We start from the raw sequence: 16,590 nt of genomic DNA, 5'->3' as shown, positions 1-16,590 counted from the left end.
TACACAGACCACTGGATACATTTTTCATGAAATTAATATTTCAGCGTTCCTTGGCACTCTTCAATAAAAGATATCGCTTGCAATGAAACCTCCATTGTACTTTATTGTTGGGCAGCGGGACAAATTAGGCCCAGATGCTCCTCACCATCAGGATGAGGGAACGGCAGCAACAGGACACGCGGCACATCTAAGCTCTGTCATAAAGAGAATAACTCAGCAACGTCACATAAGGTGGCTGCTATACTTATTTTATTTTTTTATCTGGGCTGATTTTAATGATTTCATTTCAACAGCCTTTCCGCTCTTGTCGAGACCCCTTTCATGCTCCTTCGAGCAGGCTGTCATTAATGCCAGGAGGTTAGCTCCGCCGTTCGGCTGCTTGTGGGGATTGGAGCCTCATCACACCAGGAGAGCTTCATTAAGGCTGTGTCTGGCAGGACGGAGGACGAACGAGGACGCAAACAAACGCTCAACGCCGGGACTTGTTTTCGCCACGCACCTGCTCGCCGTTTCATTACGGTTCAGACAAATGACTACTTTCCCGCTGCTTTTTTTTCATGGTGTTAAACTTTGATCGGATGAAACATTTCTCAAATGTCATGAAAGAGAATTAAAAAAACTACCAGCGTTTCCCTACTTTATCAGTTTCAAAATGATTTGATGTCAAATCTCAAGTATGAAAGTGTCTCAGCTCGTTGGGTCCAAGTATTTGGACCATGATGTTTTGGAATAAAGCAAAAGTAATAAAGTGAGCATTGTAACATGATAGTGGTGGTGTGAAGAGAAGTGAATTAAGTCGGATAAATCCCCGTTGAAGACCAAGGTACCAAATGCACAGGTTGTCGTCAGTGCTATCTACTCCCTCAAAATGGAGGTGCTCTGCATAAGTATTGGCCTGTACAGTAGAACATGGTTGACTTCCAAGTTCTTCTCAAATAATGTCAAGTAAATTCAGTCATTTAAAGCCGTCGCCGTCATAAAACCTTGACTATCATAAAATAAAACTATCCATCCATCTATTCATTTATCTATACAACTAAATAACTGAAGAACTTAGTTTGGGTGAAAGGCAGATTACAGTTTAGACTTGTCACCAGTCAGTCACAGGGCAGAAATACAGTCATGTCCATAAATATTGGGAAGTCATCCACATATTTGGCCCTAAACACCACCGCAATGGTTTTGAAATGAAACAAAAATGATTTAAAGGGACTGCACCATGGTATTTTAAGCCCTTCCACAGTTAACTATAGGCATATAATGATGAAATCTTACCTTTGACACAATCGCGATGTAATTTCTTATGAAATATGAGTTATTTCGGTGGCTATTTTTCATACCCGGAAGTCAAACGCTCGGTTCAGTAAAAAAACCAAAAACCCGCCTCTCCCCCTGCGGCCGCCACGGCCCTCTCATGACGTCGTCCGAGCCGGCTGCTTGGCGCAACGCCCACGAAACATACAGATAGGTTTTTAAGCCGATTTTTAAAATGGACTCTAAATTTCACGGGCTGCTAGATCTCTGCGTTTGGGCACGCATTTTTTTCTAATCTTGTGAAATTCTGCACGTTTTAAAAATTGTAAAATACAACTTGACCCCAGTCTCCACAAATATATGCACTATTATTAATTTTATTACTGCAAAATTTTGACGTGGACGTGTCTGCTGCGTTGCGACTGGAATTCCCCCCGTACAGGCTTTCCAAGTAAGGGGCTGTTATTAATCGCGTGTTAAAAAAATGAGTGGTGTTAATGAAACTTTAAATTAATTCAAAATTAACGCACTAATTTTGACACCCCTAATTTTTTATTTAAAATCAATTGCAGTGGTGTGTAAAGGTATTCTTATGGCCTTGTCATGGTTGCAATTTTATGTGTCTCCGCAAACCATGTTGACCAGGTAGTGCTAATTTTGCATTCTACATCCAGATGAAAGGAACATACATTTGCCAGTAGTAAAAGGTGTCACAGTGAATACATTTGTCAGTGAGGGAAAATGACAAGGGGATGCAAAGGGAAGGACACTTGCCTTGGCTGCACAAAGGGCCCGAGTAGCCCGACAGACACTCGCAGTGGCCATTTACGTGATGGCATGGTCCCGTGCTGTGAACACACCGCGGGCATGATTGGCTGCAGCGATGCCCGTAAAAGCCTGGAGAGCATGCTGCGGTAACAAAAGCATAACGGAGAAAAGGACAAGAAGTTCAAGTTAACAGTGGACAGAAAACGAGACATCATTTTGTAAAAATGCAAAACGTCATGTCAAAAGTGATCAAGGGAGTGCAGAAAAATGTGATCTGGAGGTATTAAAGCATAAGCGACACAAGAGAGACAGAAAAGGGAGGAAGACATCAGAAAAAAAGTCTTCAATGCAATAATTCCCATGCCTTGTGCTGCACGGGGTGTACTGTAAAAGTTATGAGAGTTGAGAACATTTCATGTTCGCTATGTCTCACAGATGCTTATCTGTAAAAGTCAGCACGATTGTATTGAAAGATAAGAAACCTTTAAGGTAACCAAAAGGTGATTTTTAAGGGATGTGCGAGATGATCAAACATAAAACTATGCAAAGAGACAGAAAGTTACATGAAAAATTGTTAGGGTGGTTGAAGCAGAACTAAATATTTGCAAATGGAGCCACTTTTTTTCAAACAAAATGTGTTCTATTCAATCATAGAATTAATGGCACTTTTTTTTTTCCAAAAGGTCTTTAAAAACACTTTTAAAATAATACAAACACATTTATGATAAAGTGAAAGAGTGCAATAGCAATAGATAAGACAAACATATTGCTCAAACATTCAGTTTTTCTAAACTAACAAATTAATCTTAAAATAAACATCAACAATTGTGCCCAAAGATGTACATTATAAAATGAATCTACAGCTGTCACTTTATGTAGACTTAAATCGCAGGATTCAGAGGATTTAACATCAAATCATTTTCAGCACAAAACTGGGCAACCTTGAGGATGTTGGTCTACTTCCTGTTTACGGTCTTCTTCTTTTAAATTGGCATAGTGTAAAACAATAATGCGCCGCCATCTCATGGCCAACAGTGGAGTGACATGAAAATGAATAAGGCCCAGACCAAACTAGACTAAGTTATAACTGTACAATAAATACATAAATAAATAAATAATCTGTGAAAAAGCAGCACCATGAACCCAGAAACCATTACGGAGTGGGATTTACTTTACTCTTGTTCTAAAATGACTTTTAGAAGAATTATTGATCATTGCCTGGAGGGCTGTCTTCATTTGAGTTAAGAAGCGCGGACATAATGCACCACCGGAGAGGTACGTTATTCTTCTTCTGTTCACACAAACACATTAGACACAGCTTGTTTTGACCTGTCGCTAACACTCAGCTACAATTGATGTTTACAGGCCGGTGAGTGCAAATTCACTTCCAATCAGTGAGCTCATCACTTGTGAGCGGCTTCAGACCGACCAAGACGTGTTCACAAACCAGACGTGACACTTGCTGTGTGATGAGTGCTGCGCTGCGCCTGTGCGCTTCCCACTGTGAGCTGGCCGTGAAAGGCAGGTGAGAGGTCAGTGGGGGTGCTGCTGGGGCGTGGGGGGGGGTGTTACACTCTGATTGAACCACGGGCGTCTCAAGTGCTGCCTCTCAGCTGGCTCACCTTGGAACTGTTTTTACAAGGTCACCAACATTTATGTTACAGTAAAAGTAAGGTCAATGATTTGATTAGATTGTGTTGTTTTGGTACGTTTTAAAAAAGTACAATATTAAGAGTATTGTATGATGCAGTTATCTCCACAACTGTCTACTGCACTGAGAAAAGTTTCATTTTCACTTCAAGAGGTCAATTGAAAAATAATTATCTGATAGCTTTGAAGTTACGTAACCATTTTTTTTAATGTTCCCCATGCCCCTGTCCAGTGATTATTCATCAACTAAAATGTGTCACATTGAGAAAATTCTCCTTTTTCCTCAGCTAGATAAAATCTTTAACAATTTTCTTGAAGATTTATCTAACAACTGAATCATGTAAATGTTTTTATGTAATTGATAAGAACATTAATCGACATTTAATGTTTAATGATGTATTTGTGATGAAAAGCATAATTTGTGTGACTCTCCACTATATATATATATATCATATGATAGATGATCATATGAGTTAAAACCGCAGTGCCAACAAGTTAATTTTGCAGTCTTCCTGAATCACATCGGAACGACCATGCTGGAATATACATTTGAATGTCCTTTTAACTTTATAATTGTTTTTTCGCGATATGTTTGGAGGGGACCCTGGAAGGCTTGTTTGTCTAATGCAGTGCTTCTCAAATAGGGGGGGGGGGGCACAATGTGATGCCAGGGGGGAGCGTGTGACTTCAGGGAACTTTGTTTTTGGGGATGTACTAGAATGAAGTGTAATTGCACATCCCTGCAGTAGGTGGCAGTGGCGCTCTCATTGGCAGAGAGTGCAGAAGGAGTACTAGTTTATCTGCAGATGTGTGTTAACAAATTTATCGACAAATTTAGTCATGGTGGAGAGTTTGGGTTGGGTGGGGGGGGGGGGGGTCTGAAATTATTACTTCTTCCTCGTTGGGGTGTGCGTGACACAAAAAATATTGAGAAGCATTGAATTTGGTCAATTCTCAATCTGGTGAAAAATGTCCCAAGACCTGCATGAAACACAAAGACCTACCTGCACTGCTTACCACTGAGCTGCGTGGAAGTCAACGGGTTTCATAACTTTGGATCAAGCGTTTTGTGGATTCCACTCACTTCTTTTGCAGGAAGTCCCTCTGAACCCGGGTGCGCACACGCATGTTCCATCCTCTGGAGAGCAGGAGCCTCCATTCTGACACGGGCAGCTGAGTGAACAGTTGCTGCCCCAGTAGCCTTGCGGGCACACGTTGTCACAATGGATTCCTGCGGGGCACATGACAATGACACCTATGAAAGCGTACGCGCGCTACGTAGGATAATGTCATGTCACATCACAGCAGTTCTGCCGAGGGATATTTACTCAGCATGGATCCCCGATTGATTTCCACCCAGATAAGAAGAGGGTGTTTTTTCTTTTTAAACTCCAGCCCATCTTTTCCGACTCCCCCTGTTCTTCCTGAATGTACTTTATTTTTGATCTGACGAGGGCTCCATGCCAGTGCGCCGTGCTGATTAACAGGGCTACCTCTCAGGAGAGCGCCAGCTTGTCTGCCATTCTCTTTCAGCAGAGCCGGTTTGGAGTACAGTACAAAAAAAAAAAAACTACTCGGGCTACATGGGCAAAAGTGTGGGAAGTGTCACTGCACGTTCGGGATCAGCTCCAAGCGGCGAAGGAGAAAACGTCGCATCCACACGGGGGGCTTCTCGCTGCGCATGCAGATCTATTAGCACATCCAACGGAGCGGCGCCTTTTCTCGCTAGCATGCCTGGCGCCTTTGAAAACCCAAGGCCAAAGTCGCATGTTCTGTGTACGCATGCAGGTTCTTCAGTCACACTACACCGTTACTTGCGCACATGTAAAGTTATGCACTGCACACTCTGCATCCTTTCAAGCACCTGCCTTTATCTTTACGCCTCATTTGAAATTTCCTTTGAGTGAGGATATCTGAGAATAGCGTGGCCATTAAAACAGCGTTACCTTTGAATTAGACCGGCACCAAACTCTGGGGACTATCGTCGTTTTTATACAATAACATTGGCACCTTTAAGGTTGACTGTGGAGGAGCAGAGAGGAAAGGACATGTTGGTGTTGATGAAAACGGGGGCACAGTAACCAATGATTTAACCACAAGTCCATCCGTCGATTTCAAAAGAAGGGAAAAACTCGTGCGGTTCTGTTTGTGCAAACTGAGGATGAAAAAGTGCAAGGCTTTGAGAGAGAATGAGAGAATGAATGCGGACAGAGCTTGATATAATGGTGGCAAACGAAGGTACTTTGGTTGCCTGCTGAGCCACAAGAAGAAAAGACAAAGTTCAGGTGTGTTCAAAGGAGCTGCAAAGCAACCAGAGGTCTCGCCATCCAATTTGTTCAAGGCGAGGAGAGAAAAGCAAAACACTCTTTCTCGCTTTAACGGGCAGTCCATGTAAACACTCAAATTAGCCGCAAAAGGAAACTCGACAGAAAAACGAAGTGCGGTGAAGTACTACGTGAACTAGAAATGAAGCTCCAAATTTAAGTGTCAAAGAGCTGTTGGAGTTGGGCAAATCTTGGTTGTTTGATTTGCGCCAGGTGAGTCATTATTCATCCAGTGTGTCACCCACACAAAATATTTACCATAATCACAGACACTTTTAATACAATGACGACCATTTTACTTGATATGAGTAGTGCAGGATTGTTGGAGTATGGTCTATTCAACTACTTTAGAATAATGGCCACATATTTAGGAAGCAAAGACTGGTTAAAAAAAGTACGTCAAATTAAGTGGAATAGCTAACCTAGCGCTGGGTTCAAACGGTACCAAGAACCCAGCAGATTGGGTTGACCTAGCAACATTGGGTCAAGATCAGGATCCAACAAGGGGTTTCAAATAAATAAATAAAATACAAAAAAAAAAAAAAAAAAAAAATAATAATAATAATAATAATAAGAATTATATATATATATATATATATATATATATATATATATATATATATATATATATATATATATATATATATATAATTTATATATATATATATATATATATATATATATATAAATAAAATAAAATAAATAAAATAAAATAAATAAAATACAGCTACCAAGTAATGGGTTGCCAGGTTAGTTCACCTCTGGTTTAAAATGAGACTTATTTCATTGCCAACATTTTCAAAGAAGAAGCAGCAACTTTGAAACATTATTATTATGATTATTATGATGATTATTATTATTATTAATATGACTTTTCCCCGTTAGGACTCACACAGCAAGTCACTCACTGACACAACACAAACCACTACTAACGTTTTCTAATAATTTTATAGTTTCAGTACACGAACGCTAGTAACCCAATCTCGGTCAATTAGGTGCCGACCCGCAAATTGGGTCAAGTTCTTTTTGGGTTGAGTCATTTTTTTGGGGTGGGGGTCAAAGTTGGATCAAATTATCAATTAATTAATAATTAACCCAACCTTGGGTAAAAATAACCCAATCTACTCAAAATGCAGGTGACCCAGCAAGTGGTTTAGGAAAACAAGCCAGCAATTTTTTAGTTTATGAGAAACAAATATAACTTCTGGCTCTACCTTTTCAATACTGAAAATGGAAAATAAATGTTCAAACTTTACTTATACTTTCTCCCTCTTACCTTGATAAGGTTATCCCATGTAGGCTACAGCACAACGGTTTTCAATTAGTTCATTAATAGTTTATGAAGCTTTAATAAACTGTGATCAGTTGTGAAGTAAGAACAGCGAGAGTGACCTACTTCCTGCCAAGTACTGAGTTCACATTTAACTTTATTGCTGTGGTCCTTTGCTGGATATAAATGTTAGTAGCTCAATATTAAATAATGATTCGACACCATAGAAAATGACTCCCTTTTGCCAAGAATGGATGGCAGAAGCCAGGGGCGGAGCTATGTGGTGGCCAATGATGGCCGCGGCCACACACACACAACGAGATCTTATCAAATAGTTTTAAATACAGACTGGAATATTGCTGTTCCTGCAATACAAGAACATTAGGATCTCTATAGTTTGAGCATATAGACAGCTCACTTCCTCTCAGATTGACTCCTGTGACCATAACGTCCCCCTCTGTGCACCTCCTCTCAGAGAACACATTATGGAGGTTCTATGACTTCAAGTGAGCATGAATGCCTGTTTGTCCGACCCACTGGGTACCTCCCTGGCCCTGCACCCCCGTGACTCAATTAAGGCAGACAGATGGTCCCGACCGGTGCAGGATTTAGAGCAGAGAGGTCCGTTCTTGCAGATAATAAAAGCCACAGTTTCCCGGAATAAATGCCCCGAGCTCAGGAGGCCGAGCGCACTTAACCCTTCTTGCTGAATCTATTCTTTCCATGAGTGCATCTCTCCACCCACGCTGGAGGACCCCCCGCGTACACCACCACCACCACCCACATCCCTACCTCAAATTTGACTTTCTGATGCAACATTTTAGTTTTAAGCATACACTGGTTTTGGCGACACGTTTTCGAGTCGCAGCTCAGAAAATATTTCAAAAGACATTGGAAACAACATTGCAGCAGCCATATCAGCCACGGAGCACATAAATGAGCCACATTATGTTGTTGTTCGTTTATTTATATCATTTTTAAATGTTCACATTCATCCACTCCTCCGTGTATTAATTATTTGTGTTTCTGCTCATTGATCTTAACGTTATTTAGCTACTTTACTAGTAGGGCTAAACAATGAATCAAATTCAGTGTATATTTATTAGGGCTGTCAAAATTAAAGCGTTAACTCTGGAGATTAATTTAAATTCCTAAACGCGTTAACAAATGTTATGTTACGGTCTATAACCTGCAGATAAACTTCGACAAACACTGATTATACGTGGTTTTACTTTCAGTTTTACGCTTGGTGGCGAAATCTCAAGTAATTTGCACACTTTTCCCAGCCAAATTCTAATAGCATATGAATAAGGAGAGGAATTTTATTCAAGGATCAAAGTGATCCAAGATTTCTTAGCAAAAATGTGAATAATCGTGATTAATTGCAATTAATTACAGAAAAAAAATGCGATTAATTAGTTTAAAAAAAAATTATTGACAGCACTAGCATTTATTCATAATATAGTATAGTGTCTCGATAAGTTCAATGCAGAAGTGCAGCCAATCATTGTTTCAAAAACATGAAAAGAAGTGATAAAGCCATGAATCTGTTTGCATTATTTTTTTATTCCAATTTATGACTTATTGATTTTATTTTTGTGCCACACTTGTTTTATTGAATATTGTGAAGTTGTCATAGTTAATGTAAAAAAAACTGCAAGCCAAAGTATTTACTAAGATAGCACTCTAATCGAAATAGATAATTAAATTGAGTTGATTTGCCTTTATTTTAGAGAAAGCCTAATTAACAAGACCAAAATAATATATATATAATAAATCTGTAGTACACATTAATATATTGTTTTGTTTTAAAAAGTAAAAAAAAAAAACTTCATGGGAAAAGGACAAAATAATCATAGCAGTGATGTTGCACTGCAACCAAATAGTAAACTGATCCATCCAATCCATAAGCTGAGCCTTATTATCTTTACACAGAAAGCGAACAAAAACAACATTGAAATTTAACGAGCTGGATTAGGTAAGCATAAATAAACGCACGGCAAGCTGTGTTAAAAGTCTGCTGGCGAAATTTCGCTTTGGATAATAGATTCCACCTCCAAATATTTATCCGCTGGGGTCAGCAGGTTGCGTGGATGTAATACAACGCCGTCGTATGCCAGCTAGTTTGCAAGCGCTCATTTAGGGCTTACTTTTCAACATCTCTCATGCGCGTGACCTGCTGGCTGAGTGGCAAAAACAAATTGGACATTTAATTAACAGCCTAGACATAAGCGTGTAAACATGCATTACAACTCACACCAGCCGTCGTTATTTGTACTTCTTTGTTCATTTGATGTCTGTCTAGCTTCTGGTGACTTTCAGCTTTGAAAGGTAGAAAATGAATATTCATGCTCTCTGAGAGAGAGCTAATTCCCCCCCCCCCCTATATTATACAAGAATAAGTACCGACCTGTCCAGCCTGGGTGGCAGCGGCAGTAGCCGCTCACTGTGTCGCAGCTGTCCGCATGACTGCAGTCGCAGCGCTCCCTGCACTCCAGCCCAAAAGTGCCATCCTGGACAAAAAAAAAAAAACCTCACTATTAAGCCTTGTTCAACAATTGAACACCATTCTGGGTTGAAGGTCATGAAGAGATTAGCAATATCCTCTTAGTTTACTTTCAAACTTACCGGGCAGGGCTCTTTGCAGTGCTGGCCCCTCCAGCCCGGAGAACATGTACAGGTGCCATCGACCGGGTCACAAGCGGCACCGTTGGCGCACACGCAGGACTGATTACAGCCGAGACCCCAAAGACCACTGGAGCACAGGATGGAGCAGTCCACCCCCTGCCAGCCTGGAGTACAAGATGAATCAGAGAAACATTAAATACCGTACAAGGTATTATGGATCATGCCGTGTTTTAGTTAAAATGACTTCAGTGATCATGTTCATTCAGTCTATATATAGTTTAAAAAAGCTTTTAAGGGATATAGCTCATTTGACTGCACTCCTACAAATGAGACACTATTAATTCCAATGTAAAGCCATTAATCCATTAATTTTTTATAGCGCTTGTCCCTATGAAGGTAACAGCTTGAAGGTAAGCTTGAGTCTCTCCTTGGTGATTTTGGGTGAGAGGTGAGATTACACCCTGGATTGGTTGCCAGCCAATCACAGGGGCACATACCATACTGGATAATCAAACAATAATTCAAACTCACCTTGTAACCTAGTGCTACCGGGAGCCACATTTCCTAACCAGATATATAACAAAAATACCACTTTAAATACGGACAAATTAAATGCATTCCTGTAAAAATATTAAATTTTTCATAATATGTTTCTCAATACATGTATAAAAGATCCACTATCCTAACCCAGCAAGAAAGGGTTTGAAGCAAGCAACAAAATGACCACATACCGTGTTATTTTCCCCAGCACAAAGGGCTGTCTTGCACAAAAATGAATCTTTATACAAAAATAAATATTCAAAGATGGCACAAAACTGCTGAACAGAAAACCATCTAAGTGCAAGAACTCATTTTGTGCATCCCTCCCCCCTTAAATTATTGAGGTACTGTTTGTCCTGTATATCATTCCAAATCTATAAAAAGTGATGTATGCCATCTAGTGGTGAGTGATGTTATTACAACTTAAACTTCTCAGATTTCCTTTTTTTCCCCCTCAATATTTTTCAATATGCTATTTTGCCTGTTTGTTCTGAGATTTTTCCACTAGTTTTTGTTTTTTGTAGAAAACGTATATTGAATAATCATTAGCGCTTTAAAAAAATTTTTTTAGCGGGATGTAACTGACGGCTATTCCAGATTTTTTTGAGTTTTGAATTAACCCTACCTGCCTTTTTTAATGTTTGGTGTGGTAGGAATTTTATGACTTGGAGAAAAAAAACTGTTAAGGTGTGATTCTAGAACGAAAGACAGAAGAAAAAAAGTAAAGAAAAGAAAGAAAGAAAGAAAGACACAGCGAAAGAACAAAAGAACAAGAAAGAGCCGTGAGTCGGCATGTGAGCGTCTTGATGTGAGTTGTGGTCAACAGCAGCTCCTTGTGAGTGTTCTCATTTGTGTGCTTGACTGTTTGTCCTGTTCAATAAAATGTGGCTCATTTTCTCCTTCTTGTACGACTGTCTAGTGTTTTTCCAAATAGAGTGATGGTATAAATGTGGATTGAAAAAATACAATGCTCTAGCCTCGGGCAGGGGGTTGTATATAAATAAATTAAAAGTGTAACTACCCACATCTCACGCTCACGTCGTCCTATCAATTTCAAATGAATGCAATCATTTCCACCTCTCAGACATTATCGACCTGCATGTTGAATTACAAAAAAAAGAAAGAAAGAATGAAAAAAATAGTAGTCGTAGACCAAACTGGTTGGATAATGAGGAGGACCAAACACTGCGAGAACCAAAAAGTTGAAAAAGTTGTGTAAAAAGCAAATGATCAAATAATTCTAAAGTCTTGCTTTCACGCCGCAATCCCGCCTGCCTGAAACCTGATTTGCTCGCTCTGATGTTCTCACGAACAGCACGACGCATGCGGCGGGACGAAATGGACAATTTGGAGAGCTGTCTGAAACACCTGCCAGCTTCTCCCGAGGGGACGCGGCCGCGTTCCACTCTTGTGCATAATATTGTACAGTACATTATTGACTGCGGCAGATATGTGGACCATGACATGGAGAAGTGTATTGATCGTGCAGTCCAATTGAGCCTCTTAAACAGTGAGGAAAGTCCCCTCTTGTTGACTCAATCATTCTTCTCACTGACTGTGTCAAAGTCTAACAACGGCCATTGATCGCTTCCTCTCTTGCCAGTGCGGTGATGGATGGCGACGAGCGTTCACGTCAGAGTACGCCAGGCAAAAAAGTGACAGACAGCAAGATCCATCAGCAGCTTTTTATCTGGGGAAACTTGCAAAGTCACACGATGACAGGGCCCCGGCGACAATGTTTATTGACTTTTTATTCAATCTCTGCTTACTTTATTTATTTATTTTTTTTACCAAAATCAGGAGGCTTAACACAAACATTACCTGAATTATAAATAATGGGTGGAAAAGGTAAGGTCAGCAAAGAGTAGTGATGGGAGGGAACAGAAAAAGGTGATCTTTAACCTCAATAACAACCCTCTTCAAAATGAGGTTTCCTACTGTGGAACACTGTAAAAAAGAAGAAGAAAGAAATAAAGAGTAATATTTACTTGAAACAAAAACTAGTAAAGTTTTTTTCACTCAGAAATTCTAAATACATTTTACAAGGAGAGTTTTGAGTGCATTTGACCAGTTTGTATATTAAGAAAAAAATACTCACGAACCCACAATCTTCAGGTTGGGAGACAGCCACTCTACCACCTGAGCCATGCCGCTCCTGCTGTGTGTTGGTATATTGATGGTGTCAGGCGGAATCCTCGTACCTCCAAGAGACCCAATTTTTTGGTCTCATTTCTGACACATTCGCAATGGAGTATAGTGGCAACTGGCAAACAGCAAGAGTGGCATGACTCAGGTGATAGAGTGGCTCTCTCCCAATCTTAAGCACATGAGTTTGTTTCTCAATGCTTGAGTAACATTTAAAAAAACAACTGGTTAAAATGTTCTCAAAACTCTCCTTTAATATTTGCTGAGAATTTCTGAGTAAAAAAACTTTACTAGGTTTTTTCAAGTAAATATTACTTTTTTTTTTTTTTTAACAGTGAACCTTAGCTTTCGTATTCCCTAGTTTTTATACGATTCGGTTTGACAAATGTTTTCACCTTTATTTTGTTCCAGTTTCCTATATTTAGAGCAAAAAACAAGTTTCCCGGAGTTAATGCATGTTTTTCTAAAGTATTTTATACGTTTTTTAAAACAGAGTTCAACACTGTGCAACAAAATGTTCAGCCATTTGATACTTATTTTTATCATTAGTCATATATATTTACTTCAAACTGTTTTCTGTTTGTAAAAAGTTATTTGCTATACAATGCATTAGATTACAGACTCCGGAACAGATTAATTCAGTTTACATGATTTCTTATAGGAAATACTGCTTTGGCGTTCATTCACTTGGAACACAACGCTTTTTCAAACCGGGGCTGAACTGTAACTTGTTACCTAGCACGGCAACGCATGATCCCGTCACCATAACAAGACCCGTATCGCCGATCAGGTCTGAATCCTGGACCAGAACTACTCTCTCAGCGCCGCAAGGGAGTGAACCACAAACTCTGCTTCCTGATAAGAATGATAAGACCTCCACGTTCCTTGGAGTCCTCATTAGACATAACCTGTCATATAGGCCACACAGCAAAGGGCTGCAGAGGCCTCACCTCCTTGAAGAATGCCTGAAGAAAAGTTCAATTCCTTTGAGAGCAGCTCGTCACTTACGACACGAAGTTCTCCGTTGCTGTTCGGCAGCAGGCCTCAAGAGTACTTCATTAGAGGATCACAGGCCATCAGACGCAGCCTCAAATGATTTGAAGTGGTGGGATATTACGTTACTTGGACCGCACCTTCCCTGCACATGCAGTATCCGTCGACGGGCGAGCAGGAGGCGTGGTTATGGCAGGAGCAGGTGGACATGCAGCTCGGGCCAAACAAACCGAGAGGACACTCGGTGGCACAGTCTTCACCCTGTGATGGAATTACATCAAGGCAAGAGGGAATTCATCAGCATAGCAATAAATGTCTCTGAGATATACATTTGGAAAATTTGCATTACTGAGTCTGCTTTTGACCTTGCTAAACAAATATCTCAATTCAATGGTATTGTAATTGCAAAAGCAGAATTTGATGCAACTCTTCCTGTCAATGTTATGAACATTTTCAGTTAGCTATGAATAGTGAATGTACTTTATATACAAATGATACAATTAAGATACTGCTGAAAAGGTGTAATGATTCCCAGGCTAAGAACCAGTCACATGAAGTTATAATGTATGAAGTGTCATGATAATAGTTTACTGTTGTGTATCATATTCTCAAAAGTACTTCTTTGTGTAAGTGTAAGCTAATTAATTGCTGGTTACATTTTGTCTGTTGTTCTTTTTTGAAATAATTAAAAACATTGTATTGCGTTATGTGATATTTTTGATGATTAAACATTAGAACGGGTTGCACACGTGGTTGTCATTGCGCCTTGCAGTGGACAAAATAAGCAACAACGGTTCATTTCAGTGGAAAAACTGCAGTTTGTGTTCTGTCCTCACGGACCAGATCGGACCCCCTGATGGGCCATATATTTGACACCCCTGAACTAAATCATTCACGTTAAAATGGTTTCAATATAATTAGTCCAAAGTCAAAGATGTGCGTTAGAAAATAAAATAGATAAATATTTGCTGTGTGATGGATTTTTGTGTCAAATGTATGCTGCCTGTAAATTGGTTCTGTTAACAGCTGTAATGGGGACCTGATACACACTGGGATTCAGTTGCCATAGAGACCAACTCTCCTTTTTCTAGCTTGGTTCGGCATCCTAGCGAACAGTAATGGCTCCAAAGGTCACGTCCTCCCCCCCCCCCCCCCTCCCAAAATTATGACTGCTATCGTTTGTTGGGGTCATGTGTGAGCGCCGGGGTAGGATTTTCGGACTTTTTTTTCAGAACGCCGTGCATATGGTGCATTGGGGGATACTCCGATTTTTCTTCATCCTCTGCTGGATGATCATGTTCTGGGCTTGGCTGAAAGTGGGGGTGAAAAGGGGGGCTTAATACAACAACCGCTGGGTGGGCAGTGAGACGTGCGGGGATATCACAGAAAGTCGTTGACTGACTCCAAATCTCATATTAATACCACCGCCAATGGGAGGCTGGTGGCCACTGTGGTGCAGCCTTTAAGCTCCTTATTACGTCTGGTAAAGGACACGCTGTATTGCCCATCATGTCCTCCATAACCTGCTGTCATTTGAATGTCTCTGCTTTAAAGGCGGAGCACTAACCGCACCTGTCTCGTCCGTCCTTATAAGCTGGAGATCATAGCCAGTCTAAGGATAACACAGTCCCCTCCCCACACACACACACACTCTCACATTCTCATTGCAGGCTTGAGTGACAGGTGACACAATGATTTAGAGTTCCAATTAGGGGCCCGGGCCCCTCTCTCTCTCTCTCGACCGCTGGGGGACTGATGGTCGCACACTGCTCTCATTAGCATTTTGAACTCTGTTTAAACAGAAGGCAGGAGATGTGCTGGCGGATAGCAAGGGCGGAAGGCGCATCTTAAAACGGCTCTCCCCCCCCCCAGTGTGACATAAAAGCCCCTGTCTGCCGATGAAATTTTGATCAATCGGCTGCAATAAACCTTTGTTCTACTGCAAATTACAGCGCCAGGACTGCTAAGAAAAGCAGTTTTGCTGTGTTTTTGGGCGCGGGGAGGAGATCAACTGGCCAAGCTGCCGCTAAATGACCGCTGGATCCGAGCCAAGCGCCGCCGCAAACGACCATGTTGATTTTTTTTTTTGCCGCTATCCACGAAGAGCAGACCTGCGGTTGGGCGGCTCTCAAGAGACGAACGGCCTCGTTATCGTCTGATTCATATTCCTTTTGAGCTGTAGGAAGAATAAAGCATGCATGCGGAGAGTCATTATTAAAACACCGGGCTGTCAGTCTGCCCTGCGAGGGAGTCGCAGGACCTTACGTAACAACCCATTCAACGAGGTGACGAGTCGAACCTACAAACCAGGCCGTCCTTGGCCTCGACTCCTTGCCGTTTTCATCCCGAATGCCGCTCGCTGACACAACATTGATCTGCTTGCTACCCTTTGAGATTGGATGCAAACGACACTGATAATTACCAATCAGTCTCACTGCTTAACAGTTCATCTAACAGCCCGACGAGCGGGCGCATCTTAAAATTCATGCGGCAAGACAGAAAATGAACCTGTGAACCTTTTGATGAGGTTGGAAAGCCCTGAGAGACGAGGAAATCATTTCTTTTCGCCACCAACAAAGGCCGACTGGAATCTATCTCAGACTTGCTAATGCGCACATCATTCACATGCGGCAGTGCTAACAGAATGCAGAAACTAGTGACAGGCCGATGGTTTTTCCAAGGCCGACACGATACAGAATATTAGTAGTCAATAGTGATGCAACGGTATGAAGGACCAAAACCGGCAAAAAAAATAAATAAATAAATGACTATATACATAAATAAATGACTAAAAGTGAAAATAAAAATGTATCTAAAAAAAATACAATTCGAAAATTAAATAAAAAAAATTAATATAAATGGAAATAAAAACAAGAACAAAATATATATACACAAATACATATATTTGTATTTAATTTTTGAATTATATTTTTTTAATATACGTTTTTATTTTCACTTTTAGTAATTTATTTAGTCATTTATATATTTTAAATTTGGGCAGTTTTGGTTCAAACTGCC

The 16,590-nt window shown here is 40.5% G+C and overlaps 1 protein-coding gene across 9 annotated transcripts in view; it reads right to left on the bottom strand.

Moving 5' to 3' along the window:
* The window catches only part of megf11 (multiple EGF-like-domains 11), a 118,632-nt gene that overhangs the window by 12,632 nt on the left and 89,410 nt on the right, over positions 1-16,590 (bottom strand). For all 9 annotated transcript variants that reach the window (XM_086074451.1, XM_086074453.1, XM_086074452.1 and 6 more), the window contains 5 exons: positions 13,713-13,833; positions 9,895-10,058; positions 9,677-9,779; positions 4,757-4,903; positions 2,029-2,163 (listed from right to left, as the gene is read on the bottom strand). In XM_086074451.1, coding sequence (XP_085930577.1) covers positions 2,029-2,163; positions 4,757-4,903; positions 9,677-9,779; positions 9,895-10,058; positions 13,713-13,833 — 670 coding nt within the window. The remainder of the gene's footprint in view (positions 1-2,028; positions 2,164-4,756; positions 4,904-9,676; positions 9,780-9,894; positions 10,059-13,712; positions 13,834-16,590) is intronic.

Source organism: Leptonotus elevatus, chromosome 4 (genome assembly GCF_054856555.1).
Source record: "Leptonotus elevatus isolate MCC_2025b chromosome 4, RoL_Lele_1.0, whole genome shotgun sequence".
NCBI lineage: Eukaryota > Metazoa > Chordata > Actinopteri > Syngnathiformes > Syngnathidae > Leptonotus > Leptonotus elevatus.
The sequence above is the reverse complement of the archived record's forward strand: the minus strand, read 5'-3'. Positions and strand labels throughout refer to the sequence as shown.